This window comes from Daldinia vernicosa (assembly GCF_022497035.1).
Source record: "Daldinia vernicosa strain CBS 139.73 unplaced genomic scaffold F5Y00scaffold_59, whole genome shotgun sequence".
NCBI classification, from domain to species: Eukaryota; Fungi; Ascomycota; class Sordariomycetes; order Xylariales; family Hypoxylaceae; genus Daldinia; species Daldinia vernicosa.
Window position 1 is genome coordinate 95097 of NW_025953975.1, and position 27032 is coordinate 122128.

The 27032-nt window shown below is 46.8% G+C and overlaps 10 protein-coding genes and 1 non-coding gene across 11 annotated transcripts; 4 read left to right on the forward strand and 7 right to left on the reverse strand.

Annotated features, from left to right (window-relative positions):
- Positions 1-54: 54 nt before the first annotated feature.
- On the reverse strand, positions 55-3310 carry F5Y00DRAFT_172351 (Mechanosensitive ion channel-domain-containing protein). Its single transcript, XM_048004880.1, has 2 exons — positions 1653-3310; positions 55-1591 (listed from the first exon to the last, which is right to left on the reverse strand). The coding sequence occupies exons 1-2, from the start codon at positions 3124-3126 to the stop codon at positions 363-365; spliced, it is 2703 nt and encodes a 900-aa protein (XP_047861163.1). The 5' UTR covers positions 3127-3310; the 3' UTR covers positions 55-362.
- A 2183-nt stretch (positions 3311-5493) lies between these two features.
- On the reverse strand, positions 5494-7943 carry F5Y00DRAFT_273029 (uncharacterized protein; the record flags this gene model as incomplete). The annotated part of the gene is made up of 8 exons (XM_048013099.1): positions 5494-5982; positions 6075-6400; positions 6431-6520; positions 6578-6886; positions 6946-7348; positions 7406-7673; positions 7739-7837; positions 7915-7943. The coding sequence occupies 8 exons, from the start codon at positions 7941-7943 to the stop codon at positions 5494-5496; spliced, it is 2013 nt and encodes a 670-aa protein (XP_047861164.1).
- Positions 7944-8722: 779 nt separating this feature from the next.
- Positions 8723-10805, reverse strand: F5Y00DRAFT_255434 (ARS binding protein 2-domain-containing protein; the record flags this gene model as incomplete). Its single annotated transcript, XM_048010291.1, has 2 exons — positions 8723-10348; positions 10398-10805. The coding sequence occupies 2 exons, from the start codon at positions 10803-10805 to the stop codon at positions 8723-8725; spliced, it is 2034 nt and encodes a 677-aa protein (XP_047861165.1).
- A 206-nt stretch (positions 10806-11011) lies between these two features.
- On the reverse strand, positions 11012-11840 carry F5Y00DRAFT_172399 (uncharacterized protein). The gene is made up of 2 exons (XM_048004881.1): positions 11581-11840; positions 11012-11523 (listed from the first exon to the last, which is right to left on the reverse strand). The coding sequence occupies exons 1-2, from the start codon at positions 11719-11721 to the stop codon at positions 11137-11139; spliced, it is 528 nt and encodes a 175-aa protein (XP_047861166.1). The 5' UTR covers positions 11722-11840; the 3' UTR covers positions 11012-11136.
- An 828-nt stretch (positions 11841-12668) lies between these two features.
- Positions 12669-14075, forward strand: F5Y00DRAFT_172413 (mitochondrial carrier). Its single transcript, XM_048004882.1, has 2 exons — positions 12669-13613; positions 13689-14075. Exons 1-2 carry the CDS (start codon positions 12776-12778, stop codon positions 13811-13813), a joined length of 963 nt encoding a protein of 320 aa, XP_047861167.1. The 5' UTR covers positions 12669-12775; the 3' UTR covers positions 13814-14075.
- Positions 14076-14153: 78 nt separating this feature from the next.
- F5Y00DRAFT_246736 (Mak10-domain-containing protein) lies at positions 14154-17272 on the reverse strand. Its single transcript, XM_048009204.1, has 7 exons — positions 16978-17272; positions 16790-16927; positions 16665-16732; positions 16469-16597; positions 16172-16402; positions 15651-16115; positions 14154-15600 (listed from the first exon to the last, which is right to left on the reverse strand). Exons 2-7 carry the CDS (start codon positions 16884-16886, stop codon positions 14338-14340), a joined length of 2253 nt encoding a protein of 750 aa, XP_047861168.1. The 5' UTR covers positions 16887-16927; positions 16978-17272; the 3' UTR covers positions 14154-14337.
- A 351-nt stretch (positions 17273-17623) lies between these two features.
- F5Y00DRAFT_246738 (mitochondrial ATP synthase epsilon chain-domain-containing protein) lies at positions 17624-18359 on the reverse strand. The gene is made up of 3 exons (XM_048009205.1): positions 18246-18359; positions 18043-18157; positions 17624-17948 (listed from the first exon to the last, which is right to left on the reverse strand). The coding sequence occupies exons 1-3, from the start codon at positions 18275-18277 to the stop codon at positions 17865-17867; spliced, it is 231 nt and encodes a 76-aa protein (XP_047861169.1). The 5' UTR covers positions 18278-18359; the 3' UTR covers positions 17624-17864.
- Positions 18360-18524: 165 nt separating this feature from the next.
- F5Y00DRAFT_246740 (LuxS/MPP-like metallohydrolase) lies at positions 18525-20590 on the reverse strand. Its single transcript, XM_048009206.1, has 4 exons — positions 20105-20590; positions 19855-20029; positions 18958-19802; positions 18525-18899 (listed from the first exon to the last, which is right to left on the reverse strand). The coding sequence occupies exons 1-4, from the start codon at positions 20369-20371 to the stop codon at positions 18804-18806; spliced, it is 1383 nt and encodes a 460-aa protein (XP_047861170.1). The 5' UTR covers positions 20372-20590; the 3' UTR covers positions 18525-18803.
- A 183-nt stretch (positions 20591-20773) lies between these two features.
- F5Y00DRAFT_246741 (RNA polymerase III subunit RPC82-domain-containing protein) lies at positions 20774-23587 on the forward strand. Its single transcript, XM_048009207.1, has 4 exons — positions 20774-21019; positions 21123-21185; positions 21262-22041; positions 22097-23587. Exons 1-4 carry the CDS (start codon positions 21011-21013, stop codon positions 23240-23242), a joined length of 1998 nt encoding a protein of 665 aa, XP_047861171.1. The 5' UTR covers positions 20774-21010; the 3' UTR covers positions 23243-23587.
- A 69-nt stretch (positions 23588-23656) lies between these two features.
- On the forward strand, positions 23657-25550 carry F5Y00DRAFT_246745 (mitochondrial carrier). Its single transcript, XM_048009208.1, has 8 exons — positions 23657-24065; positions 24121-24158; positions 24212-24253; positions 24310-24423; positions 24479-24612; positions 24664-24841; positions 24899-25153; positions 25207-25550. The coding sequence occupies exons 1-8, from the start codon at positions 24005-24007 to the stop codon at positions 25288-25290; spliced, it is 906 nt and encodes a 301-aa protein (XP_047861172.1). The 5' UTR covers positions 23657-24004; the 3' UTR covers positions 25291-25550.
- Positions 25551-25984: 434 nt separating this feature from the next.
- Positions 25985-26065, forward strand: F5Y00DRAFT_t139. The gene has a single exon. It is a non-coding gene; the product is annotated as a tRNA-Arg (tRNA).
- Positions 26066-27032: the final 967 nt, after the last annotated feature.

A 27032-nucleotide genomic window follows, 5' to 3' on the forward strand; every position in this document is an offset into this window, starting at 1 on the left:
CCCTTAATATCACATTAATAAATGCAGACAAATCACACAATAATACCAGAAAAATTATGGGAATGTACAACTTCTATTTTCCAGGAGTGTTCTAATTAATATTGAATAATAACACACACCTTATCAGGCTCTTCAATACGGAGCCTTGTAGCACCACTCTCTCACTTTACCCCCATACCGGCATATGCACTCATAATGGCAGTACGGAATAGAACCCTTCTAATAGCATCTTTAAGGTCGAGCGTCTAGCTCCCCGTAATGCACCCTTTTAAAACGCCTTTCTTAATCAAAGTCCCCTATTCTATATATCGAATCTCTCTTGAGAAAAATGAGATTCGTTAAAGCATAGAAATTTCGCCATTCTAACGCTGTTCATAAGGATTGCTCGGCGATCGATTCTGATTATGATTCCGGTGATGAGATTCAGGTCTACCGCTTCCGCCTGACTGGTTGGTTCGGTTGGATGTCTGAGGACGCAGTGAATTTCCTGGCTGGACACTATACGGGTGCGGTACACCCACTTGTGCCTCTTCGTCATAGGGGCCCGTAGGCTGGGTTATTTGAACGCTTGGCGTGTTCTCGCTTATAGGATGGGGAGGTAAAGTTTCACCTGCTCTCCGACGACCACTACGCTGACTCTCATGCTTATGGAGATCCATACGTAACGACTCTATATCAGTTGAGCGAGTTGAGCGTTTCCGCTCTATCGCATCCTCACGAGAATCCGGGGACTCGTCACGATTATAAACCCAATCATCGGCAGCTGCTCTTATGGGGTCGAGGGTGTTTAAACCACGTGCAGCCTTCGTCTCTCTATCCTCAGGTTTGCCGGACCTGCTGGATGTCGAAGGGTTCCTAGCCGGCGCTGTTGGTACCAGTCGGCCTTCTTCCTTTTCCTTGGCAGCTTTGTCACGAGCAGCAGCAGCCTCCGCATCCGAAACACTAACAGAGTAAGAGGGATTTGTAGGCCCGCCCAACGCTTCACCGCCGCCACCAGGTGCATATATGGGCACCTTCTTCAAAGCGAGAGTAAGTGCGCACATAAACTTGGAGCGTCGAGTAGCACGGATAGCCTCACTGTGCCAGTTCGACTTATGCTTGATAGCGATTTTGAGCTGCAGTTTATCTAAGTCGCCAACACCTGCAACGCTAATGGAGATGTCTGGCTGGAAGTCTCGGGCATTCTCTGGGGCCTGTACAAATCTCTCCATTTCAAGCCGTAGAAGTTCGATATCTTCAAAAGAGGTATCATATGAGACGTTGATGTCAATAACCTCCTTCATAGCCTTGCTTCGGGTGACATTCTCGATCCAGACGTTGTTCAAAACAATATTCGGCACCTGAACGACTTGCATCTTGTCGATACGGTTGAAGACAGTGTAAAGTAGGGAAATCTTCTCAACAACCAGCTGCTCTTTCTCTGTCCCTGTGATATCGACCCTGTCACCAACATCGTAGGGGTGCTTGACAAACAGAAAGATACAAGAGCCTAAAAATTCCTGTGCCGTGACGGCGAAGATAAAAGAAAGCGAGAGCAGGGTTGTGCCCGCAGTTGTGAGTGTAGTAATGAAGGAACTTTGGAAGAATGCAACTATAACGGCGTGTTAGTAATTGTATAGCTTACCAAGATGGAATTATAGGCAGCGACTTACGGAAGATGAAGATAACAATCAGTAGGACAATGAACAGGAGGACCTGATCAAACACGCCCAAGGCTTGGCTGATATCCTTCATACTGTTTCCTATCGCCTTTCTCTCCTTTCCCATCTCAACCACCTTCCTAATCATCTCGTCGAGGCTAATATCCCCGTTCCCATCCGCGTCAATTGCTTCAAAGCATTCTTCAGCTTCATCACGGTGTCCGGGGCCAAGAACTTCGACGATGTCATCCACAAATAGAGCCTCGTTGCCTTCTACGACAAACGACATCCAAATACGCTTTGCGAGAGCTTCCGAAGTCCTAACCTTCTCGAGCGCCTCTACGACGATCGAGTGAGCCGAGTTCGGGTTGAAGACCTGCTTGCCAGTAATTTCCGAGGCTAAATTTCCGAAAACAGAGGTAACTTTGTCACCGATGCGTGTTACATTCCCAATCAACCTCATAGGTGTAACTCCTCCATTCTTCCTGTTTTTTCTGCCCTTCTTCCCACCAGCCAGCAGTATCTCGATACTATCGTTGATAAGCTCATCCTCTTCGCGGAACTCAGGGCAGTACATAGGAAACAGTTGTCGAGAAGCGTCGTACATCAACCCCAAAAGGTAGACTTCCCGTTTGGAGTCCTTTATACGGTTGGCAAAGGACCGCTGGTGGTATGTGACGCTGATGAGTTGGATAATGGCTTTCTCGACGAGGAAAACGGCCGAAGAGGCGAAGAGCGCACCCACGATTCTTCGCATCGTCTGAACCCACTCAACATCGTTGAATTTAACGTTAAGTAAACCCGTAAATATAAAGAAGGTCGCCAACGCCCAGAAGAAGAGTGACAGCGGAATCTCAAGCGCACGAATGACAATTGCGTACTTGCGAGTGCCAGCACTGACAACACCAGTAAAAAACATGAAAACGGGAGGCAAAAGGTGGGCAACGACCTTTCCAACCCATAAGGACAGCCAGGCTAGTTCTATCCATAGGAATAGGTCAATGAGGCGTGGTCCGGGCGCATATATAGCGGGAGTTTCGTTTAGATCATTCTGTCGCGGGCCATGACCAGCTTGAAGAGTGTCCTGTTGGCCGAGTGCTCGGATAACAATCATAGGGACTGCCAAAAGGACACCGACGGGGACAATGTAAACAAGATATCGCGTGACGACTGAGGCATGGATAAGTTTATTGTAAAATCTACCCATAGCATTGAGAGATGCTTCCTCGGAGACTAGGTTGTCGTTTTCCCGAGACGCCTCGCTTTTGTTAGCTCTCCTCCGACCACGATGGAAGAAGCCGCCATTCTTCTCATCGTCGTCCATAGGGTTCTGATTTTCGGTGCTGAAGCCGGTTGCAGCGCCTTGGTTGGGCTTTCTAGCACCAGTCGAGCTGGCATTGCTCCGTACTTGAGTCAAGGGAATTTCGTTGTCCATATCGGGTCGTGAGCCCAGTTTTGCAAACCCTCTTGGGGAACGGATCGACATCGAAGTGGGGAGATCTATAAGTGAAGTGCTAACGTATTCAAGCTAACCGGCTGCCCAGATTCTGGATGCAACCCGGCAGCGTGGTTCAGAAGTTTTTTTTCCCTTTTCTTAAAATAGGGTATTGCTGTATATACAAGCGAATGTGTTATACACAGGGTTGTTTCCTCGGGACGGCACCAGGCGATCGATCGGAAGGGCGCTGTAGGTGGTGCGTTGAAGATCAGGATCGAGATGAAGAGGAATTTAACAGCAGGGCCCTTAGGAAAAAGCAGGATGCGAGTTAGAGAAAAGAGGCAGACAAAACGAGAGACTGACGGCCATGTATCTACTGTGTAAAAGAGGTGAGAAGGATCTGAAGCATAGTATGCTTATGGAGAGGAACGGAGGAATTTGTTAGTTAAAGACTGAGGATGTAGTGAAAGAGGGTAGGAAGAAGGAAAAAGAAAGATCGCGAATCCAGACGACAAGATGAAGATGCAGTTCGTGGGACTAGATGATGTACAGGTAAGGACCGATTCGGGGTTTGTGTCATGTGGAGAGGATTGACGCATTGGAAGGTCCTCCGAGGGTAGCTACCTAGGGTCCACAAGGAAATCGATCTAAGGTAGTAGCCAGGTACCTAGGCTACTACCAAGGTTGTTATGTTGTAAGGTGGGTATCTACTACGAGTTTTATTGTGGAAGGCGCTATCAAATTATCTACTATGCGAAAGGAAACAGCAATAGGCGAATACCTCGGGTGCCAGGATATTACCGTTGTACATAATTAGTAACTTGAGGTACACAAGAAGCAAACGCTCCTTCGTATCACCTCTAAAATGTCTTAACTCGTATAAGTCTTTCTATCCCTTAAACGCTTGGACAAAGTTTTACTTCGGGTATTCACGTATTCACGTTGAAGTTCACGAGCTTCCAGATAAATTTCTACGTCAAGCATACCTTTAAGGATATTCCATTGACGTTATCCAGGGGTACCGAATTTAGATGTTTCAGCGGAATTGCATGCCAATGGCGTGCAGCTACCTGCTACCTATGGTTGGCCAATCGCTACCAGGTTCTTACCTGCGGGAGAACCTACCCGAGTCAAGGGGAAGCTTTTTTCTGGCAGCATGCGTGTACCACAGCAGGTGCGTGGGAAAAGCTTGGCATTTAATAAAGTTCGTTAAACAAGTCGCTATTCCTTTTACGGCAATAAACTTGTAAGTTAAGCTAGGTACGACGGGTAATCGGCGATAGGCGACTTCGTACCTGATGTGGTCTTTTGATTATATTAAGCCACTCGCCATCGTCTGATGTTTCAGAAATTGAGAGGCGAAAATTAAAAATTTATCCCACCTTTTGTTAGACATGAATCGGTTGGACTTGATAATTATTACTAATCTATTCCGTAGTGGTCAATTATGTAATACTCTACGTAATGCACAGACACATATTTGATCAATGGAAATGACGAAAAAGTCTGCTCTGGAGAAAAAAAGGGGCCACTATTTTGTTTCTCCACGAATGGGTCCATGTCGTACAAGATCACCCAACTTAAGAAGATCATTGTTTAAGATCTTGGTTGCCACCGAGGCCCAATTTTTAAAAAATTCCCTTTTCCTTTCCCTTTCCCTTGGGCTTGGGTACCTCTACGTCGATCTCCAACTCACAATAGCACAACATTAGGTACCTACCATAAATACAAAATAAACCAATAATACATATATATATGGGTATTGTCGCCTCAAATAGTAAGCGTACCATAGTTTGTTTCTCTTAAAAGGTTGGCACGAAATATCTGCCTTGGAAGAATCCAAGTTCATTGTTCAGCTGCCCACAAGGCCGATCGCGAGCACGGACGGATGGGACCACAAGAGGTTGGAGACCACCAACTAAGAAAGGCGGTGGTAATGCAGATCTTGAGATCCGAGCTTCTTTTCTCCAGCTGAACAGCAAGAATGGCTAAAATGCGGATGATCGATCCATATCGCAACGAGCCACTATTGATACAACGCATAATACGACACATAATCTGATAATACGATCAAGCTTTCCTCGCCAATCTTGTGCGCCGTGCTTCGCGGACAGCGGACGGACACGCTGATGAAATACTGATCGTCATCACGCCGCCTTGGAAATGTCTTTCTAGTGTCTAGACTACGGTGAGACTAATGCTAAACTAAGTGTGACATCAACCTGCTATACCAACATTCTGACTGTCTGTTCACCTAGGATCGCCCGCCATACACCACTATGTGGGGGTCGTGTAGTCAGCGATGCTATCAGTTGAGCATTTTTTTATGTAACAACAGCATTCTACTTAGGGGTTCCTCTATTTACAATGTATCGTAAGACAGTCAAGTCCAGAAAAAGACTGCCACCTGCATTTCTACATAGGATATATAGGGTATGTGTCAGCGTGAGCTGGATGTCTATGAACACCAGGACCGTGCCACGAGAAGCGGCGGGAAGCAGCTACTTCACTTCTGGCCTGATAAATTACATCAACAGCGTCGGTACCGGTGGTTGTAGCACTGCTTTGGGTGCCCTGGGTAGTAGCACACACTGCAGTATTAGAAATAGCCCCCGTGTCACTGTCCGTTGTCGATTCATATTGTACCACAAAATTCGGAGGAGCAGTGTCGTCGAGTCTATCAAAGTGGTAAAGGGGTTCGAGACCAGCCCCGCGTTGCCGTAAAACGTAGCGTTTGAACCACCATGGTACCACTTTAGTGCAATTGTATTTGATAAACACGCTCATAGGCACGGCAAAGACGTAATCAAGCTCCTCTAGGGTCCGCTGCTTCGTCTCGGGCATCCATAGAAAGATCATGATGAAAGCTATCATGTTGAACCCCGCGTATAGACAGAAGGCGCCCTGGTTAGCACACCGTATTAGACTAGCATCTCCATATAACGCTTGCGCAAGAGGGTTTGCGACTTCGGAAGAAGGTTCCGTATCGAACTTACCAAAACACCTGTAGCTGCAAGGATCTTCGGAAACGTGATCGACAGCACGGCAGCCCAGAAAAGACAGGTTGCAACAGCCCACGCCATACCAACCTCGCGGTGCGAGAGCGGGAAGATCTCTGCACTATACGTGTACGGAACGGGACCCTCGCCCGGCGAATAGAACATGGCGAACACGTATACGAATAGCGCTACCAGGCCAGTGTGAGCTGCCGAGGTCTTAGAGATAAGTGTACATAAACCGGCAGCCAGTAAAGACCACGCCATATTGGGAAATGTGAAAAGGAGTAGGGGGCGTCGGCCGAAGGTATCAATCGTCCAAATGGCTGGCTAAGCGAAGAGGAAGTTGACGAGACCAAAACCCCAAGATGCAAGAAGGGCGTTGAAATCCGACGCCCCTGCTTCTTTGAAGACGGTAGAAGAATAATAGGCTATGATATTGATACCTATTCTGCATCAGTTTCTGAATCTACAGTGTTCACGGTTCATAATAAGTGACTTACCGCACATCTGTTGGCCTATCATAACCACAAAGGAGGCCAAGGTAGCTCTTCTAATTCGAGGGATTGTAAAAAGCTGGATGACCCTTTTGACGTAAGTTGACTCGGGAATGGTTTCATCTTCGATCTCTATCTGGAAATGGATAGCGTAAAGGTCGCGAGCTGCCTGGAGAGGATGATTGCGGAGTCGTAAGAGCGATTTTATAGCATCTCGGATCCGGCCTTTTTTGATGTACCATCGCGGCGATTCCGGGCAGAATAATATGAGGAACGTTAGAGGAATTGCTGGGATGAAGGCCGAACCGACCTGGACTGCCTCAGGAAATTATCAGCTAAATAAAGACTAATAGTAGGAAAAGGGGGACATATACGTCGCCAGGCGATTTTGCCAACTTGACCAAATGCCAAATTAGCAGAACATCCGAGGAAGATGCCGAATGCAGTCCACATCTGCCACGATGTCACCAAGGCTCCGCGAATAGATGCAGGACTATTCTCAGCAGCATATATCGGTACGGTAGCGCCTTTGAGTCCCATGCCAACACCGAGAAGCAGTCTCGACACTAAGAATTGTTTCCAATTCCAGGTAAGAGCCCCAAGTATGGGAGCTATCAAGCAGATGATGGCGGAAATAAATATAGTTCCTCGACGTCCAAAGCGGTTATTGAGCGGATCCGAAAGCCAACAACCTATAAGCGCCGACCCAATATAAGGAGCCGCGTTGATGAGACCGACAAGTAGCACATCACGGTCCGAATTCCCACCGATACCAAACTGCGCAGGAAACGAAAGATTGGCTCCATTGGTGCCCTCTTGATCCCATCCTTGTACAGCCGCTCCTATAGAGCAGGCGAATATAGTTAGATAAAGGAGCTTAGGGATTTTCCACTTATGCGTGACCTCCCTCCTCAGAGCCTCAACCTCCTCGGCATCAAGCGCCTCCGGGCCCTCGATATCCTCGAAACTAACGGGATCCTTGGCAACGAGAGCCCCCTTGCGCATGAGGGGAACGTATTCGCACAGATCGTTCCATTCGGAAAACCGAGTGACCTGGTCGAGAAGATGCTCGCGGGGGATATTCGCTAAGGGGTTTGATATCCTATTCCTCGTAAAACGGCTTGGGTTAGCTGGGTACCTCCTAAATCTCGGCATTAGGCTACAGACGTAGCGTTTGGGTTGTTGTTGAGGTCGATGTGTGCCTTTGCGTCAGGACGAACTCCTATTTCTGTCGAGGCATCGTAGCGATACATCGAGGTCTTACGGCTAGATTAATTATATTAGTAAAGGATACATATATAATATAATAACCCCTATCGAGCGATCAATTTCATAGTTCTTACACCCGTGGCTTTTCAATTTTTTCGGACATAGTGCTAGGATTATCACTGAGACAAGAGCATTCTGTAGAATATATGATATATGATATAACAAGAATGTATAATATAAATTTAGGGCAAGACGATATGGAGATGGTGTCCCTAGGGCATTTTGAGGATGACGAAGTAAGTAAAATAGCAGAGGGTGATGATTCGCTAAAGTGCCCAACCTGTACAAATATATTGAGTATCACAACTTTGCTACATCCTCAAGAGAAAGAGCACCACACTTAAACTTGCGGTCAAACTATCATATCACGACAGGCGCAAGTTTCAGACGGGTTCACATGTACGCTGTCATCTCACTAATAAACTTTATCTTCTGTTTTGCACATGAAACTATACCTACCTACATTCAAATCTCATCTTAAGTGCATCGGGATTTCGTTATATCCCAACTTACACGACCGCATGATATAGCAGTTTGCACCAATCTACAGAACACAGCACCGATAAACAATAACACAACATAATTAACTCGCCTTACTTCTCTAAAGCACCCAACTACCTAATCTCTCGGGGTATCTCATAGAAATACAGTAAACAATACACAATACATAATACACGAGCCTCAACAAGCTCACCGCCATCAAATCAAACCCGACGTTCCAGCCCTTCCCTCCAAGGACATCTTTAAACTAGGTACATACATAAATCGTAAACCGTAAACGACTCCTACCTATGTACCTAGGTATGTATACATAGCATAGGTAGCAATAACAACCTCAGGTGTACGCAACACATCATCCACAAACCAACCCGTCAATAACACTTACTTACTCATTACCCCCCCATCCCTACCTTCCTTCACAACAGACACCACATCCTCGCGCCTCCTCCCCCTCCCAACCATATGCACGAGGTCAGCATACCTCCTGCGCCAGAACTCCACCGCAGCATCCCCTTCGGCAGGGACGTCAGCGCCTTCACCCCGATGCTGCGAGCCCTTCTTCCAGCGCGCATGAGGCACTATCTCTGTGAACCGGAATCGGGCATTCGCGAGCCCGCAGCGCAGATCCCACGTGTAGCTATATCGCGTATAGTCCACATCGACTTCGAGGCGGTGTACTGAATTTGTACCGCCGCTTGATTTAGGGAGGTGCCTGGCGCCTGCTAGTGCTGCCGTAGCAATGAGGAATGTCTCCGAGGTGCGGCTCCTCTTTGCAAGGCCCGCGATGATGGCCCGGGCTAGGGCGAGCGCCTCGTTGATATCGGCTGGCGGGCTAGGCTGCCCTTTCTCATCGTACCACGTGCTTTCGAGGAGGTCCGCGACAAGCAAGGTTTCCATCTCGTCGCGGTTCGTCCGATCGCTATCGTCGAATTCAAATTGTACGACAGGGCCAGTCGGATCGTCGATTGGCCCGGCCGTGAATACACTCGCAGTGCGGTCAAATATCGAAGTGTCTTCTATGGGACTAGCTGTTAATACCCCGGCGCCGTTGGGCACACTCCCATTAACCGTGCTCTTTCCATTTACCATTACAACAGGAGGTGGAGGAGTTGCTAGCCTGACAGGTCCACCGGCTCTTTCTGGTACTTGCAGAGAGAGGCGGCCAGGCCGAGAAGGCCGAGTGGTAGGAGTAGTAGTCGTTGGCGTTGTCGTTGGCGCTGTCGTTGGTACGGTTGGTGCGGAAGTAGGTCCGGCGGATTTTGATACTGAATCCGGAGGGTGCATTTGGGTGGGCTGTGCATTTAATTGGGCCGTACTCTGTTCAAAAGGCGCTGTTTGGAATTCATTATGCTCGTCTGGGATTGCTGACAATGGACCGTCGCTAGGCCGACTGCTAGGAGGTCTCCCACGGGGCCTGCCACTTGTGGATACGCCGCCACTCCTCCAAGCAGAAGAGACTACCTTCGCTCCGTGGCGACGACCGAGAGACCTGGCTTTAGACGGACTAATTGCTGAACGAGGTTCCGCGGGGTCTCCCCAGAATGTCCCTCTCGTCGACGGCGTCATTGCAGATTGGGGATAGGCTGACATGGGTTCACGGGAAACATCGTTACTCCACGGGAAGGCAGAATTTGTTTCCGGCAATACACTCGATCGCGGATCAACAGACGGAAACATAAAGGCACTTCTTCCGTCCGGATGGGCGGTCCACGGATCTAAAGAGTCTGGACGCGCGGTTCTAGCCTCCCCGTTGAAATTTGGAGACTCTAACCTTGGCTTTTGTGACGGGGATTTGCTAAAGCTGTCGTCCTCGGGTCTCTTTCGACCCCGTCGCGGTCGGATATGAGGTAATAAGGCACGCAATGCCATATCATCTTCAGCGGCAACTCCATCCCTACCCTCGTCACATACAGGATTTGGATCACTCGGGATCTGGGTCCAATAAGGATGGGGGTTATCCATCAAATAGTCGAAGAAGGCATTGATGTGCATGGAATGCATCCATCGCTATTATAGGTAAGTCACGCTGTTCTTGAATAAGTTGGATATGCTTTACCTTTAGGCGGACGGCATACTGCTGTATCTTCTGAGAACTCTGTCCCTTGTCGTGATCCGGCGGCTCGACGCCCAGCTTCAATGCTAACTCTGCCCACGTCTTGAGTTCCTTAGAGTGTAGCTGCTTGATAAGTTCGAATAAAGTAAATGTGCTGAAGCTCTTGCCCTCACTCTTTGGCGGAGTTCGAAAGGCCTCTCTGAGTGCTGCCGTATCCGTTTCTAGAGGTACTGCCGGGTTGCAGTAGAGAATAAAACTTACGTACGAATCCTCAATAGAAGCACTGGTCACGCTCTTTTGAGGTAGTGTCGGTCTTATGAGCCCTGCGGACCTAGGAGTCTCATTCCTAGAAGGAGACGGAAGAGGGTTAAAGCGACGGGAACCGTTGCTAGTTGGGGTAGAGAGCGCCATCTTAAAATCATAAGATAGCGAAGTGCGCAATTATCCCCATGGATAGTTGGGGAAAGGTACGATTATAGGGGGGGAGATTCTGGGCGCGTTTGACTGGCTGAAGTTCTCACGTAATGGTTGGTAATGTTTATAGACTTGGTATTCTTCGCAACACGAGTAACAAATAAGGTAGCTTTACTATTCTCATCAAGTCTGTGTCTGTGTCTGCGTGTAACACAACTTGCCTGTCTCATCTCTCGTCTTTCGTAATTGGCCCCTAAGTCGATGTGATCATGTAAGCCTGGTGTAAGTGATAAATAATAAACATTGGCCCGGTGACGATGCGTAATAGTTAGTAATAAATAGTATCGACGTTTATAACTGGTGGGAAATATAAATAACTAGTCAAATGATAAAAGGGAAATAAAATAGTAGCGGGTTTCCCCGTCTTGAGCGTTATTGAAGCTGTTAGAAACGGGATGTGGCAAAAGTTAATGGGGAAAAACAAGAGACGGAATGGTTGATGAAGCCTCCTCCGGTGTCCAATACCTATTATGCCGAATTCTATTTTGAGAGCGCGCTGGCGGAGGCTGGTGCCACGAGCGCACGGCTGTTTTAGATGGGCCGGGAGATTTTGTTGTGCATGTACCGTGGTAACTCTGCTATTTTTGGGTATATACCCACGTGACTCGTATGCATACGGGTGCATTAGGTGCATTAGGTGCATAAGCTTAATGCACTAGGAGTTGCCAGCAGCATGTACATAGTAATTAACCCCTTTTTCTGTAAAACATACCTTGGTAGGAGGTAGGTAGGCTTTCTTTCTGTCTGCCTGTCTGCCTTGCCAGTTCATTGGGCAAATACCTTCAGCAAAGTAGGATTCAGGTGGTAGATATTCGTAAACCTGCGCTCCGTGGGCACGGTATGATCTCTTCATCTACCCACCAGCCACTATCACGGTCTTTTTGCATGCCATCATGAAACTTGTATCACGGCACGCTCTGATATCTTTGTCGTGCGCTGTCTCAAATTTAGGGTCGGCGTTGCTAAGAATACCTATAGGCATATTTGGCCTTTTGGGGTGGTATCAATGTTGATGATTGAGATTGGGAAGAATGTAACTAATATCAGGTATTTAAGTATTTGGGACTAGGTCAGCCCTATGGTGACCTACTCCTATGGCGTATTATGTAAAGGCTGGCAAATGTTGTGAGGGAGGTATGTATACACTATATATGAATGTACCTGGTGATGTAATTTGTAAAATAGAATGAAGATGCGCCATAAGTATGTAATGTCAAGATATAAAAAATAGGTAGGTATGTAAGTATATATGGTTACACATTCTATCATATCCTACCTGATTCGCTTATAAAACCTATTAAATTAGTGAGTGCATCGTATCGTCATCATCATCATCACCATCATCATCACAAGATAAAAAGATAATAAGCGATCCCATCTCGCATGTGAAAGTCGGTAATTTGGAGGTCTTAGCTTCTTTAACGAATTGGATGCGGGGCAAAGCCGGGGAGAAAAGCATGGGGAAGAATGCCGACCTCGTGCCAGATGCCAGATGGGGCGAGGTTAAAATGGCTTACAGGCCTCTTACAGGCGGGTTTCGGCTCGGGCTCAGGTGGATTTACAGGGGATTATAGGGAATCGCAGGGCTACATCCCACTGAACAGAGGGGGGACTAAGCCGCATTGTGATGCAATGCAAATCGGACCTCGGCTCTCAGCTTCAATGGGACCTCAATTCCAATCATTTCTTTAATCCAGCAGCCATTTACCGTTTAGTTATTACTTACTCTTTCAATGTAATGTTCCGACGTGTAAGTCGGGTGTAATAACATTTTGACTTTTCCCATTCCCATCAAACCAAACCAAGCCTTATTTATTAATTTACTTTCATCTGGAAAGCTTTCAGATTGATATAATCCCGATATCCCATAACTATCCCTTACATAAGTAACTAAACAACCTATCACGATGGCGTCGTCCAAGCCCGCCGTCCCCCAGAACGACAACGTCGCTCACGCCCTTGCCGGCGCCGGCGGCGGGATCCTCTCCATGATCTTAACGTATCCGCTCATCACCCTTTCCACCCGCGCGCAGGTCGAGTCCAAGCGAGCCGAGACCAACTTTCTATCCGCCGTGAAACAGATTGTTGCGCGCGAGGGTGTCTCGGGACTATACGCGGGCCTCGACAGCGCCTTATTCGGTATTAGTGTTACCAACTTCGTCTACTACTACTGGTACGAATGGACACGCGGCTTCTTCGAGGCCGCCGCCTCCCGTTCCGGACGGGCTTCTAAGAAGCTCACCGCTATCGAATCTATTATCGCCGGTGCCATTGCTGGTTCCGCCACTGTCATCTTGACTAACCCTATCTGGGTCGTGAACACGCGCATGACGACCCGCAAGGGACAAATCGAGGCCGAGGAGAACACCGACGGCGCTCCCGTAGAAAAGAAGAAGCAGCCGACTACCTTGGGTACCCTATCAGCACTACTACGCGACGAGGGCCCGCAGGCGCTCTTCCGCGGTGTCGTGCCGGCTCTTGTGCTAGTTATCAACCCCATCTTGCAGTACACGCTATTCGAGCAGCTCAAGAATGCGTACGAACGAAGACGGAAGCGCAACGTAACCCCAACCGTAGCATTTTTCCTAGGCGCTCTCGGCAAGCTGTTTGCCACCTCCATCACCTACCCATACATTACTGTTAAGAGTCAAATGCACGTGGCCGATGACGGCCAGAAGCGCGAGGGCATGACCCAGGCCATTCGGCGAGTTATCAAAGAAGAGGGTTATTCCGGCTTGTATAAGGGTATGCTTAATATCTTCTTAATTATCTAACCATTATTTAGTCGATTGGTGATACACTAACTCATCGTTACTCCAGGCATCGGCCCCAAAGTCACCCAGAGTGTCTTGACGGCTGCCTTCCTCTTCGCCTTCAAGGACGTTCTCTACGAGCAGACAGTAAAGCTCCGAGGCACTATGGCTAGAAGGGCCGTCAAGGCATAAGTATCAAGGCATAAGTACCTACCTAATCTACGGTTGGCGATGCATCTACTATAGCTTGCATGAGCTTTGGCTGGCCTTAACTCTGTACATATTGTATCTTTTGAAATAGGAGGCTCTTGGCCCCTTGTTACCTAGGCGCAGTCCCGACATTGTTTGTCTTAACTTGGGTTATTTTGTTGACATTAGCGCAATCAAGAGGGAGGGAGGTGAATGAGTAGAAAAGCCAAGGGAGGAATGAAGGAAATATCATATCTAGTTCTATGTATCAACACAAGGCATATGTGCCCCGGAAGAAATTAAGCCATGAATACCCTCGAATAGCGAATAAAAGGAACTATCCAAATATCGTAATGTACTTTCTGCAATTCTCTAGTTGATCTATCGTAATAGAATAATATCCATGCATGCTCATGTGCCAAACCCCCAATCTCTCCCGATACCCTTCCCCAATTAATTTCCTATACCCAACTACTCAATCCTCATCCTGATCATAATCCAGTATCCGCATCCGGACTTAAAAAAATTCACGCCACAGGAACTAGCTTCGGAACGATCCACCAGTCATGATACCCTTTCCCGGGTGCCGGCATCTCAACCTTAAGCTTTAGCTGTGAATCACCATCCTCGTCCTTCCCAGCTTTATCCAACGCCCTTTGCAGTGTTGAGACCGCGACGCCCGCTGCGATCGCGGCTTTCAGACAGTTCCGGATATTACTGACCCACTGCTCGTGCGCGTTGACGCTGAAGGATTGTGTGTCCGACATCTTACTTAAAGCCTCATACCCTTTTTTCGCGCCGCCGACAGAACTTTCAGCATACTTAAGCAAATCAGGTGTTGGGGTTTCGGGCTGGAGGGTTGCGCGCGTAAACTCGTCAAATGTAGGTAACTGGGGTAGCGTGATTGTTCGGAAGGGTTTCATGCGCAGATCATAGCGCATGATATCGGTACTATAGGGGCGCTGCGGTGGAGCGATGAGCTTTAGGCGTTGTAACGCCGTATATAGACAGCAAAGGCCATCCGCAAACTCCCATGTGCATGCCGCGTCAAGCATAGTTATGCGCAAGTATGACAACGAGGTCATATACTCGCGCTCCTTAGCGGCTGTGTATTGCGGTAGTTCTTGATCGCCCTTTTTTTTGTCGAGGCCATGGCGTGCCTCGTCTAGGTTGCGCATTGTGAATGACTTGATACGATCACCGTGCTGCGCGCGCGTCTTGGCCAGGTAGTTTAAGTACCAGTACATTCCAGCAAGTTCGTCCGTCTGGTAAACCTCAAGTTCGAATCCGAGTTGAACGATCCACTCCATCTGCCTGAGCTTGTATAGATACGCCCATGATGATAGAGGGAGAGAAAACCCGATACTACCTCTGTCTGTAATAAGGGGCCTCTCATCTAGGGCGACTTGGAGAAGTTGGTCGATCTCCTCGACGTCTATTTGGAGCATATCCCACTCTTGTATATTGTGGCATAGTGTGCGTCGAACCCTACATCTATTCTGGCAGAATATCCTGAAGACATCTAAATAGCATTCAGCCACGCGCTGTCGGAAAATTTCCATCTGCGCTGCAGTCTGGTGACGGGGATCAGTCGGGATCTCGATTTCGTCGTAGGAAGCATCGATCTGTGGTGCACAGGGCATTACAACGATTGAGAGGTCATGATCAATTATTTGCCGGATGCTATAGTTGCCTAGGACGACCATTTCTCTGAATAAGAGATTCTGAAGTAATGTCCTGATATAAACTAGTGGTTGCGGCTTTCTCGCCTGGAACAACAAGACGAAATTCTAAGAAAGGAGTTAACCCAGTTATTATAAAACTGACTCGAAGAGTTTACCAAAAGGCTTTGTGGTTCCGAATATTTCAGAATATCCATGATATCAACTCCATCTTGGAAAAGTCGTTTAAGATGGCCATAGCTCTCTTCAAAGCTAGGCTGGACCATGGGGCGCGGGGGCATTGTGCTCGCCAGCCGTCGCTGCAGTTTGGTGCTGAAAGCTTCTGGGACCGGCTTGCCTAACGAATGCTGCTTTTTGATGTGCTCAAGCAGACCTTTCATCTGTACCCAGGGCATCTTCAAGGAATCTGGGTTAGATTTCCGTAGGCCTGATAAGTCAATGGCCCTTAAGAATGCGATACGTAGCTCAAGTCGAAGGTCTAGGGCCGCAGAGATATCCTTCGAAACTTCATTACTAGCGGCACGAAGGTCGCCCCGGGCCTGCTGTAGTATATTATTGACGGAGCTAACGGGTATATCAAGAAGTAGATCACGATCGTACGTGTTTGTAACAAAGTCTTCTTCCTATATATTTTTAGTAGTTTATTAAGATGATCATCATTCCGCCTCGCCAGTCTTACCTCATAGTAAAGCTCATCTTTCACAAGCTCGTTTACGAAACAACATGCTTTAAGGAGTCCGAGGCAATAAGCCCGTAGAACGAAGAGTAGTTTCGGCTGCTTCTCGCGGGCCTGAGGATCTCTTATGAACTCAGCCTCATCTATACTGGCTGGATGAGGGTTCATGAGCGACTCTATGTAGATGCTCGTGAAGAGAGTCTGGGAGAGGGGATAGCCAAGATGCCAGGCCATCTAATCATAATGTTAGGCCGGTAGAAACTCAGAGTAGAAGCTTTGTCGCTCATCTAAGACACACACCTCAAGGCAAAGAAGCTGGTCGATAATTCCAAGTATTTCTTCTGGGAGCAGATCGCGAGAAACGTCATATTCTTCGTCTAAAGATTCCCCTTCTGCTAGAGCACCACTATCCATTTTTCGGTCCATAATCTAGCGGGATTTCTCTTAGCAGACACGTTCTGGTAGTGCTAGACTTAAGATGGCGATGTGGACTCACCTCCAGAGCCGCGACGGACTCGAAAAGGGTAAAATGGTCATCTTTTACAAGTTGTCCGGGTACCAAAGCTATTTATCAGATCAGTAAATAATCTTTTGGGCAAGGCCTGAAATACTTGAGCGCACTCTTTACGGCAGAGGCAAATTTCTTAGTGATATCCGTTGCCCTGACTCCGGGATGGGATATGTTTGGCGAAGGTGATACTATATTAAACTGTTGCATCTTGACTGTTGCCCTTATGGGCTATGAGATCAATCGTGGCTCTATTTCTTGTTAGCCTATGTCTATGTGATTTATGAGTCTTTTGTCGAACCTGGTCTGGTGGTATTCCCAGCTGAAGGTACCCACAATATAATTAATTACATTAACTCTAGTCTTGGCAGGAGTAGCAATAGGCGGATATTATGGGTTTCTGGATTGAAGAGTAACCATAGGTCAGTTGTATATATGGATGGATGTTTTTTTGCGGATGGCGCGGTGAAATGGAAGAATGAAGAGGTAATTGCAATTAGGATTAGGGATTAATTGGCTACTGTGTATGTAAATTTTTAGTGTCGAAACGTGTAGTACTAAAATATACCAGATAAGGTGTGTTGGGATGAACAAACCTGAGTGGAAGACTTTAGAATTACGAATATTTTTGATAGATGAACAACAATATTAAATAACTAAAAAACATAGATTTGATAGGTTAGGTACCTAGGTTGTTAATTTATAAGGACCTACATAACCTGCTTGGGAAGTGGCATGTACCTAAGGTTTACACGTTCCCTTGATAAGAGGTTTTTATGGTTTTTTTTCGATGTCAACCAAGACAGGTGTAACCGGCCCAAGTACCACTTAGAGACATCGCTACACAGCAATTGCCCTTTTATAGACGCATGGGTACATTGCATATTACTTGCCTTAGCCTACTCGAATTCAAATGCGGCTTAATAGCATGAATTGACTTCGACATATACGCACGGATTTAGTATCTACCTATTGTAGGTATTGTAGGTAAATCTAAGGGACTTATTTTTAGGATGAAACTGCTTTATTTTATACAGCTATACACGAGGCGGCATAATGGTGTTTTGCTACCGTTGATCTTGTCTATCCGTATGCGCATGCGCATGCGGCATCTGTGTCTTATAGGTCCTACCCATCCTCGCAAGTTTCACTCTCATCAAGGATTCGTATATTTCGTAGTTTCGTAGTTTATGACGAACCACTGGAAACGGATGCAACACCAGCAGCGGCGTTGGCTTCAGCTAAGGGTCTCGTCTCGCCCATCTTGCCGTTCTATAAATTGAGGCATATAGTCCGTCAGTTACTAACTCTCAAACTCCTGATACCCATGTACCAAAATTCCACTTGTCGGGAATAGTCAACTCACCTCCCACTTAGCGAATCGTAGTTCCGTATCTCCTCGTCGTTCGGCAATTAGTCTTTTTTCCTCCTTCAAGCTTCGGCGCACGACGCGGGTTGCGACGGCAAGGTAGCGGTTGTAGCTGTTCGATCGGAGGAGCGGTTAGCAAACGAGGCAAATTAGGTCTACCGAGAGACGATTCGAGATATATAGAAGGAAAATTGACTTACCTCAAACCAGCGGCTTTCCACGCGAACACCATGTTGACAATTGCTCGAGGTTCAATTGGGGATCAGGGATTGATTGAAGATTCGTTTGTATGCACGGAATCAAAAGATAGCTGCGGCGGTGGAATCGAGAAAGACCGTTAGCCGAAGCCCGTCATTAAGATACGTAGTGGCCCGAGCTTTCACGTGATTAAGAAATATTGTATGGAGACTGGATGCAGTATTATCCAGGTACCTAGGTACTTGGACCTCCAACTCAAACCTCCCTGCTAGGAAACCCCCTTTAGAAATAAGAATAAATTGTATATTTGGGATTTCGTAGGACATTAATACACAGAGCTTATTATATATATATGTAATTCTAGACCAATACCATTCACAAATTAATCACCATCGCATGCTCAAGTACAAATCGTGCTACCTACCTATAATCGGGTAGTTGAGTGTGTTCAAACTTGAAAGAAAACTCTAGGGGATTTACTATATGCACATATGGCTCGGCTCGACTCTACAGCGGTGGGTTAATCTGTTGGTACACTTTTGCTGCCCAAATTTCCCCTTCTATACCCTCAAACCAAGCTCCTCGGCATATGGCAGAACGTTCAGATCACCAACCGCAGCCACGGTGGCCTTACCCTCGAGAAGGGATTTTGCTGTCTATGATAACAATTAGCATTCGCAAACAATAACAATAGGGAAAATTAGATGAGCATACCGTCTTTAGCTTGTCTGCTGTGATACCGTCGATTGAACCGACATTCTCGGCGATCTGGAAGGGCTTGCCGGTATGGATAATACCAGAACCGGCAGACAGGAGCGTCGACACACCCGACTGGCTTGCGTCTAACACGTCAAACTTGGCCTTGGCAATCGCCTTAGTGAGGTCTTCCTTGCTAATGCTGCCTTCGGAGATGCTCTTAAGAGCCTTGACTGCCTCCCCACCAGCTTTGCGAACTGAGGCGGCGGCGCCGGTGACTTGAATAGTCAACAGTCCGGCATCCGAATAAGCCAGGTTGGTGGCCGAAGCAACTACGTTGGGTGCCGAGGCCACAGCCTTAGACAGGAGAGTGAAACCAGGCGAATACTTGACATTAGCCTGTCCACCAAGCAGGGCTGCCAAGACCGCAATTTCGGGCTTGAAAGAGCTGAAACTGGAACCAGGGAAAGCAATGACTAAAGAGTTTCCGGCAGTGTGAGCCGTACGCTGCTCGCCACCATAGTACGTCGTGGATTTCGTGTTAAGCGTGGCAGAGCTAGACGATGATGCGGGTACGCTGCTGAAGAACTGTCCTGTCCACTTGTGTAGAGCAGCTGTCGTAGCTCCGTCTCCAACCAGAGCGATATTAGGCTTTGCGTAAACGGCCCCCGCGTAGTCAGCGACGGAGTGTTCGTTCAGGTAGCTTTTCAGAGGGGTTGAAGTCGTCGGGTATAGGGAAGCGCCAAGGCCTGTGTGGAAGGCGACCGAATGTGCCGAGTCGAGAGCAAGAGCGGAAACGTCGATGGCAAGCTTAGCCTGCTTTACCTTCAAAACCCTCTCGACATCCTCGTGAAACTCGTGCGCTATAAACTATGTGAGCATTTTGTCGCCACCCAATGGCTTCAGATTGCTCACTGGTATACTTAGTTTGAGAGATGACCTCTGCCAGCAGTTCGGCGAAGTAAGGGATGTCCTCTCGCAAAAAGCTTGCTTCGATAATTAACGCTTCTCGGGTGTGGTATGCGGCTAATTGACCTCCTAAAAGCTCAGCTTCTCGCGTAATACGTATGGCGGTTCGCTTTTCGGTGCCCTAATATAGTTGCGTCTAATTAGCTCACGACAGGATAAAAAACCCCCCAATAACGAGAGATATAGGCTCGCTCACCTTGAAGGCAAACTCTTCAAGACCAACAGTGAGACCAGGAGCAGGCTGATACCTAGTACCACCTTTGGCGACAACAGCGAGTTTTGTTGTCGGACCGTGTAAGTCTCTGGTAGCTACCTTGATACCAGCAACTTCGGTGGTGTCATAGTTGAAAGCGGATGGTGCCGAAGATGCGGCAGCATAACCTCGGCGCTGAGCAAGCTGCGAACAGCCTTGCCTACGAGCGGCAAGCTGGGCACCTCTGGAGAGAGCCGATCGAGAGAACATTTTAGAGGGCGATGCCGTCAACAATTGGCTATTAAAGTCTGCGACAACAGCTTTTAATCCGCAGATCGTTGAGAGCTTCCAAGTCGCAAGTCGGAGCAAAAAGATGCTCAATTCCGGTAAATTCTCGGTTACGGGCTGACGGTAGGTTATTTGAGGCTTAACGGGGCTAGAGTCTGGTCAGCCACTTGCCATTAACTTCTATTGGCCGATTGAGTCAACATGAGGAGAGGGAAAAAAAGCTTTGGGGCGGGGAGCTTACCTTAGCTGCTTAGGTAAATTTTCATATGTACAACCGCTTAGGTACAATGCTTGCCTGCTATGTACATAATTAGAATTCCCCGCTATCCCAAAAGAGTAGTTACATCAAAATTATTTTTATACGCTATTGTTCACTTCGCGCTGCGCAAATCATTCCTTCTTAAACCAACTTTCGACTTTACATAACAAAACTTCTTGCGCCACCTTCGTGTTCGTCGGCGCACCTTTCTCTCTCTATTCTCTGCCAAATGCTTCAATGAAGCCGCGGTAGTATTTGTAGTGCTCTAGAGATAGTGAGAGGATCTCTAGAAGCCAACCTCTTCGACAAGTCCCAAAATCCTATCTATTCACCTCGCGACGTAACCCCAAGCTCAGCCAGTCATGTTAGTGGTAAGTGATGGTTCTTTTCAAGTCCCTATAGCTTTTGCAACGTCGCGCAAAACTATATCCCTATTGTATTGAGCAAAATACTGATAATATCTATAATTATTAGACAAAAAATGTTGCAGAACTTTGTGTTCTGCTAATCAGTGAGCTGTACGGTCAGCTCCCATCGGTAATGCTTCCTTTAGATCACATCCTCTAGAGTCTCTAATTATGCAGCCTCGAAGCTAACAGCTTTTACTTCGCAGCGCATGTTTGCGGATCTTATCACAAGAGGCAGGTCGACCATTGCGCAATTAGCGCAGCACACATCGCTCAACCAGCGACAAGTGCGCCATGGGATCGCTGTGCTCATCCAGCTAAATCTCATCTTCCACTTTACGGACCAAGACTCGGGTACCACATATTACGACGCAAACCCCCATGCTGCCTATAATCTTGTTCGAACGGGAAAGATCCTTGACATGGTCCGTGAAAAGTATGGATCTGATGCAAATACTCTTGTGCACGAGGTTCTTGTTCAGGGCCATATGAAGATTTCCGACTTGATCGCAGCGTTCAAGGAGCGGCGTACGCAGCAAAAGACTGTCAACGGCATATCCCAAAATGGCCACCATGTCAATGGCAATGGCGTTAGTAATGGTATAGGCGACATAAAGATAGGGGATGAAGATATCAACCAAGAGGATGAAGTCTACGAGAGTCTCGCACAGCTTATTGCGGCTGGCATTCTTGAGCCGCTGACGCTAGCGATGTGTCAATCTCCGCAGGATCTAAGAAGCACCATTGAGCAAGACTTCCTAGCTAGCAACTATCCCACTGGCATTCGAGGAGCCAAGCAGACAGCCGAATTTGACAAGTATGTTAGAGACAAGCTAAGGGAATTTCATCTTAAAAATACGGACTTGAAGAAGAGTCTTGAACTTGAACTCGAGAACGAGGCCAGCTCTAAGCGCCGGAAGCTAACTAACGGCACGACATCCAATACACCTACCGACGGAAGAGCAAAATCCATTCTGCTAAGAAGCGTGAGTTCTTACTACGAAGAAATCTGCGCTGGAAATCCGCTAACATTTCCTTCAGCTTGATACCGTACTTCGGGTGAACTATGATAAATGTGTGGTCGAACTCCGCAATCTTAAACTCGAGCGCTACGTAGAAGACTTGATTGGCGATACCACAGCAAAGGTGTACGCAACATTACTTGACGTACTGAGCAAAAAGATTTCTCGTTGTCAGACCGATAAATCAATCGAGGTTGAAGATGAGAACAGCGATGTTTCTACTGGACCCCGTGTCACTAGTCAAGAGATTTTTGAACATCTAAGCCCTTCTATTGATGTATCAGGCGGGGTTGGAATGCTCCATGAAGATGGTGCCATTGATATTCGCTATGCAGAAAAGATTAGACGGTTTCCTCCGCAACTTAAGGGCTCGACCCTTAAGGAAGAGCTCCAGGAAGGGGAAGAAATCGTTGAGTCGGACGACGAAGACTACGATCCCAGCGGGGAGGCAGCTGCTAGCTTCGGATTGCATGGCCAGAATGGCTCAGATGAAGTCAAAATGCAAGTGGACGACAGCGTTCCGATCGGCACCAAGCGGCTGCATCAGATGCGACAACATCTACTTATCCTTGCCGAAAGTAAGGAGGGCTTTGTGCGACACTGTGGCAGTCTTGATTTCGGTGAATGGACGGTCGATTTCGAACCGCTTATGCAGCACCTAAAGTTCCTCGAACTTGATACGCTTATCGAGAACCGCTTTGGCCGTCGGGGTCTGCGTCTCACACGAATTCTTAGGGAAAAGGGGAAGATCGACGACAAAACATTGCCCAGTTTGGCTCTTATGAAGAAGCCAGATGTGCATGTTAAGATGGCGGAGATGGAGATGGCGGGATTCCTGGACGTCCAAGAGGTACCCCGGGACAACAACCGAGCGGCCGCCCGGACAATTTTCTTTTGGTTTTTCGACCTTGAAAGAACATTACAACGAACACTAGACAATACCTACAAGTCCATGGTACGCTGTCTACAGCGATTGGATGTGGAGCGTCGTAAGAAGGCGAGCGTTCTCTCCGTTGCCGAACGTAAGGATGTTCAGGGAATGGAAGAAGAGAAACTGAGAGGTGACATATATAATGAATATGTGCAGTTTCTCGACCTTGAAAAGAAATTGCTCGGTCAAGTTGGAAAGCTCGACGATATTGTAGCAGTCTTCAGAGACTTCTAGGGTTCATTCTCGCAAATGATACCGGTATAGGAGGGATATCTTGCATTATGGCGGCGTTGGGTCACGGGTGGTACAGCCTAAGAGGCTTAAAAAGTGACTTTTGCATATCGGACGGCGTTGTCTTCTACTCATTTTGGTCGGTCCTAAACCCCGAATGTGGTAAGTCGGACCACATCTCGGATTGTACGTCCCGATAGATGACAAGTCTACTAGCGACTGTACAATAGCTACATTTCTAGATTTATACCCCAGATGGTATTATGAATTTTAATAATATACCAATGTCACATGGACACTTGCGTATACATATATATGTATAATCCTACCTAAAAGAATCAACTTCGCAGGACTGTAACGATATAAGGATATGGACGGTACCTAATGTACCTCTTATTTTATACAAGGTACATGAGGGGTATGGTTATGATATCTTATCGCTCACTGATAAAGCCCTGATCGTTCGGGGGGACCCTTGGAGCTCCCGCAAGCTCCCCGCTAAATTAAGGTTGGTGCGGTACAAATTGGTAATGAGATCTAGATTTTTTTTTTTCCAATAGTCTCCGGCGCGATTGAAATTTTGTTCGACTTTCCGTGTGAGCCTTTTCTCCTTCGAGTCCGCCGTCGTTCATATCTTCAATCCCTCGTCGTGCCCTTTTTTTTATAGACTATCCCGTCGAGTCTTCTCAACCCGGGACATCTAGGTTGCCATCTATCTATTTATTTACCCTTGGAATTTCGGTATAGCATTACTTGTAATTCATAATGGCGCCGATGGTCACTGGCAAGGAGCGCGAGTCAAATCTCGCTCGACTCCTCGGTTCCGGTAGGGTTGAAAACAAAAATCATACAAAGAATAATCACTAACAAATATATCATAGGCTCTGCTGGTATTTCGGAATTGGCTGTCTTCCATCCTGTGCGTGCTTGTACAGCTCGAAATATTGCGGCGCAAGACTAATAAGTCCAAAGGTCGACACCATTGCCAAGCGATTGATGAGCAACCAGACGAAGGTGCGAATGATTCACCTATAATGTCCAAGAAACGCGCAATATTAATTATCCTATAGATTAAGAGCGCCAGCGAACTGAACAAGGTCATCTTCAAGGACAAGGCAGAGGCGACATTCGGTCGAAAATTCTTCTCGCTCTTCCCGGGGTTGGGTTATGCAGCGGGTTATAAGGTCCGAGATGATTTCTACTCGGGCGGAAAGTTAAGAGGCTAAATATCCCGTACAGGTTCTGCAAAGAATATACAAGTATGGCGGCCAACCCATCGCAAGGGATTATCTTGCGGCGCACTACGGCAAGGACTTCGAAAGCGCTTTCGGAAAGAAAACCGGCAAAGCGATTATGCACTCGACTGCTGGCAGGTCAGTCTTAAATCTACTACTCTCTTAATTCCACCAACTGACATATTCTAGTCTGATCGGTATTGGTGAGATCGTCTTACTTCCATTAGACGTATTAAAGATCAAGCGCCAGACCAACCCGGAAGCGTTCCGAGGACGAGGCATTTTCAAGATTATCGCCGATGAAGGCTTTGGATTATATAGAGGTTGGGGATGGACTGCAGCCCGAAATGCTCCTGGATCATTTGCAGTACGTTCATTAAGATGGTTTAATCCCCTCCTTTGATATACCTCTAACACTTGACAGCTCTTCGGTGGCTCGGCTTTCACCAAGGAATACGTCTTCGCACTGAACGACTATAACAAGGCGTCATGGTTCCAGAACTTTATCGCTTCGATTGCCGGTGCTTCGGCATCCTTGGTTGTCTCCGCTCCCTTGGACGTTATCAAGACCCGTATTCAGAACAGGAATTTCGAGAACCCCGAAAGCGGCTTCCGCATCTTGTCCAACATGGCAAAGAACGAAGGTTTCTCCAGTTTCTTCAAGGGATTAGTACCTAAGGTAAGGAACAGTATCATATGATTCGTCTTGGACTTGGCGCTAATTTCTTGTAGCTCCTTATGACCGGACCGAAGCTGGTCTTTTCCTTCTGGCTTGCCCAGACATTGATTCCAGCATTCGACACAATGTTGAAATAGAGCATTTGACTTGTATCATAGATTTAGACGCTAGCGTTCCACTGTATGTATATACGATCGAGCTGGCGTTTTAACGGTCGCGGATGGCAACGCGCTACGGGGGGCGGGTTCTATCGGTTTGGACTTATTAGATGATTATGAAAGACTTCGGCAGGGTAGATAGGAACTAAAAATAAATACTCGACTCTTAGCAATGTCTTATATTAAGATTCCGTGGATGAATAAGTAGGTGTATTGACTATAGCGCTCGCGTATGTTAGTTGGGATTACTTCACTAGGTCTCTTCACCGTGCTGTTTGTATGAGCCTCGACTTGTATATGAAATCAGAATGGGCATATACTAACCCCCAATAGCTTGTACGTATTTCTTTTGTATCCTCACCGAATGAGGCTACGCAAAATGTCCAAGTTGTCACGACTACGGCGTAAGGGCGTAGCTTATACTATGCCCCTGGTAAGATTCAAACCAAACCTCACCACCACCGCACATAAAGCTCAAACGATGCCATAACTTACAGACAGCGGGATCTTTCCTACATAACAGTTCACCATATTGAATCAACTAGTTACATATAAATGAATATCCGATGATTATCCGCCCGAGAGAGAGAAAAAAAAAAGTCTGCTGGCGGAGCCGCTCGCAAACGGGGCTACTACAATATAGCGCCTTTTTGAGAAGATTTTTTCATCGACCGGTCCTTTGGCCCAATGGTAAGGCGTCTGACTACGATTAGTATCAATCAGGAGATTCTGGGTTCGAGCCCCAGGAGGACCTATTTCTTTTGCTTTTTGTTGCATTTATGTGCTTGGGGTGTATTGGAATTGATGTTATTGTATTATATTTGGATCTGTTGTCTTTATGGGGAGTCTAGGTATGTATGTGAGCTAGATATTCGTGTAAATCTTAAGTTTGTTTTTATCTTATTACCTTAGAAAGTTGAGAATTATTCCTCTAGTTATACGGGAGGCGTTAGGGATGTGGCTATACTTATTTGTATTATAGCTATGACTATAGTAGAGTATGAAGTAAATATCTAAGGGATAATGCTGAGATAACTTTCTTGGAAATATCGTGGAGTAGCCAAGTCGAGTGTGTAAATAAATTAGGAAGATATTAATGAATGCTTTTTATACGGGGTTTAGCTTGATTCAACTTGCTAGTATACCACCCATCTCATCTTGAGCACTTACTTTCCATTGCATCCGATGACCAGTCGATAATATGCTAGGCATTAGGAATTAGCAGAGGTTTCATAGGTACAAAGTTTGTATTATTCTCATGATAACAGAGTATTAGACTATATACTTTTGGGGGAAGGATAAGTGTAATAGTCGAAATAGAAGAACACATAATTATGTCCTCAAGTGCGAGGGAGATACGGTGGAGTACTTTATAATAGGGTATGTTCAATCAGAATTAATGATAGATGTTTTGGATCAATCAAGCTACTCGGATTTTGAGAGGTTTATCCACCGTGTCAGGACATACGCGGGTATATAATGAGCAGGACCTGACGTCTCCTGTAGAGTATAGCTTATCGCTTCAATTATTTAAACTTCTAAAATAAGCCTTGGACAGCTGATGTTATCACTATACTTTGAATGATACTGAGAATTAGCTGATCGGGTGAATACGACTAATATAACTAAGTTGGAAAGGCTGCATGATACTTTAGAAAATCATTAAAAGACAGAAGGAGTGTGTATATTGATGATGAGATACTGTCCAAGTTTTCGATTAG

Excerpts from the sequence above, each read along its gene's own strand:
- F5Y00DRAFT_246741 (XM_048009207.1), top strand. Across the intron at positions 21,186-21,261 it reads TGTACGGTCAGCTCCCATCG|CGCATGTTTGCGGATCTTAT; the intron begins GTAATGCTTCCT and ends TTTACTTCGCAG. Across the intron at positions 22,042-22,096 it reads AATCCATTCTGCTAAGAAGC|CTTGATACCGTACTTCGGGT; the intron begins GTGAGTTCTTAC and ends CATTTCCTTCAG.
- F5Y00DRAFT_246745 (XM_048009208.1), top strand. The coding sequence starts at position 24,005 with ATGGCGCCGATGGTCACTGGCAAGGAGCGCGAGTCAAATCTCGCTCGA. Across the intron at positions 24,254-24,309 it reads TGATGAGCAACCAGACGAAG|ATTAAGAGCGCCAGCGAACT; the intron begins GTGCGAATGATT and ends ATTATCCTATAG. Across the intron at positions 24,613-24,663 it reads ATGCACTCGACTGCTGGCAG|TCTGATCGGTATTGGTGAGA; the intron begins GTCAGTCTTAAA and ends GACATATTCTAG.
- F5Y00DRAFT_246736 (XM_048009204.1), bottom strand. The coding sequence starts at position 16,886 with ATGCAACAGTTTAATATAGTATCACCTTCGCCAAACATATCCCATCCC. Across the intron at positions 16,598-16,664 it reads AGTCCGTCGCGGCTCTGGAG|ATTATGGACCGAAAAATGGA; the intron begins GTGAGTCCACAT and ends AAATCCCGCTAG. Across the intron at positions 15,601-15,650 it reads CGGAACCACAAAGCCTTTTG|AATTTCGTCTTGTTGTTCCA; the intron begins GTAAACTCTTCG and ends CTCCTTTCTTAG.
- F5Y00DRAFT_172399 (XM_048004881.1), bottom strand. The coding sequence starts at position 11,721 with ATGAAGAGATCATACCGTGCCCACGGAGCGCAGGTTTACGAATATCTA. Across the intron at positions 11,524-11,580 it reads CCTACCTACCTCCTACCAAG|TGCATTAAGCTTATGCACCT; the intron begins GTATGTTTTACA and ends GGCAACTCCTAG.
- F5Y00DRAFT_172413 (XM_048004882.1), top strand. The coding sequence starts at position 12,776 with ATGGCGTCGTCCAAGCCCGCCGTCCCCCAGAACGACAACGTCGCTCAC. Across the intron at positions 13,614-13,688 it reads TTATTCCGGCTTGTATAAGG|GCATCGGCCCCAAAGTCACC; the intron begins GTATGCTTAATA and ends TCGTTACTCCAG.
- F5Y00DRAFT_246740 (XM_048009206.1), bottom strand. The coding sequence starts at position 20,371 with ATGTTCTCTCGATCGGCTCTCTCCAGAGGTGCCCAGCTTGCCGCTCGT. Across the intron at positions 20,030-20,104 it reads TTGAAGAGTTTGCCTTCAAG|GGCACCGAAAAGCGAACCGC; the intron begins GTGAGCGAGCCT and ends CAACTATATTAG. Across the intron at positions 19,803-19,854 it reads CTCTCAAACTAAGTATACCA|CGCACGAGTTTCACGAGGAT; the intron begins GTGAGCAATCTG and ends CATAGTTTATAG.
- F5Y00DRAFT_172351 (XM_048004880.1), bottom strand. The coding sequence starts at position 3,126 with ATGTCGATCCGTTCCCCAAGAGGGTTTGCAAAACTGGGCTCACGACCC. Across the intron at positions 1,592-1,652 it reads GATTGTTATCTTCATCTTCC|TTGCATTCTTCCAAAGTTCC; the intron begins GTAAGTCGCTGC and ends ACGCCGTTATAG.
- F5Y00DRAFT_246738 (XM_048009205.1), bottom strand. The coding sequence starts at position 18,277 with ATGGTGTTCGCGTGGAAAGCCGCTGGTTTGAG. Across the intron at positions 18,158-18,245 it reads TGGAAAGCCGCTGGTTTGAG|CTACAACCGCTACCTTGCCG; the intron begins GTAAGTCAATTT and ends CCGATCGAACAG. Across the intron at positions 17,949-18,042 it reads TACGATTCGCTAAGTGGGAG|AACGGCAAGATGGGCGAGAC; the intron begins GTGAGTTGACTA and ends CTCAATTTATAG.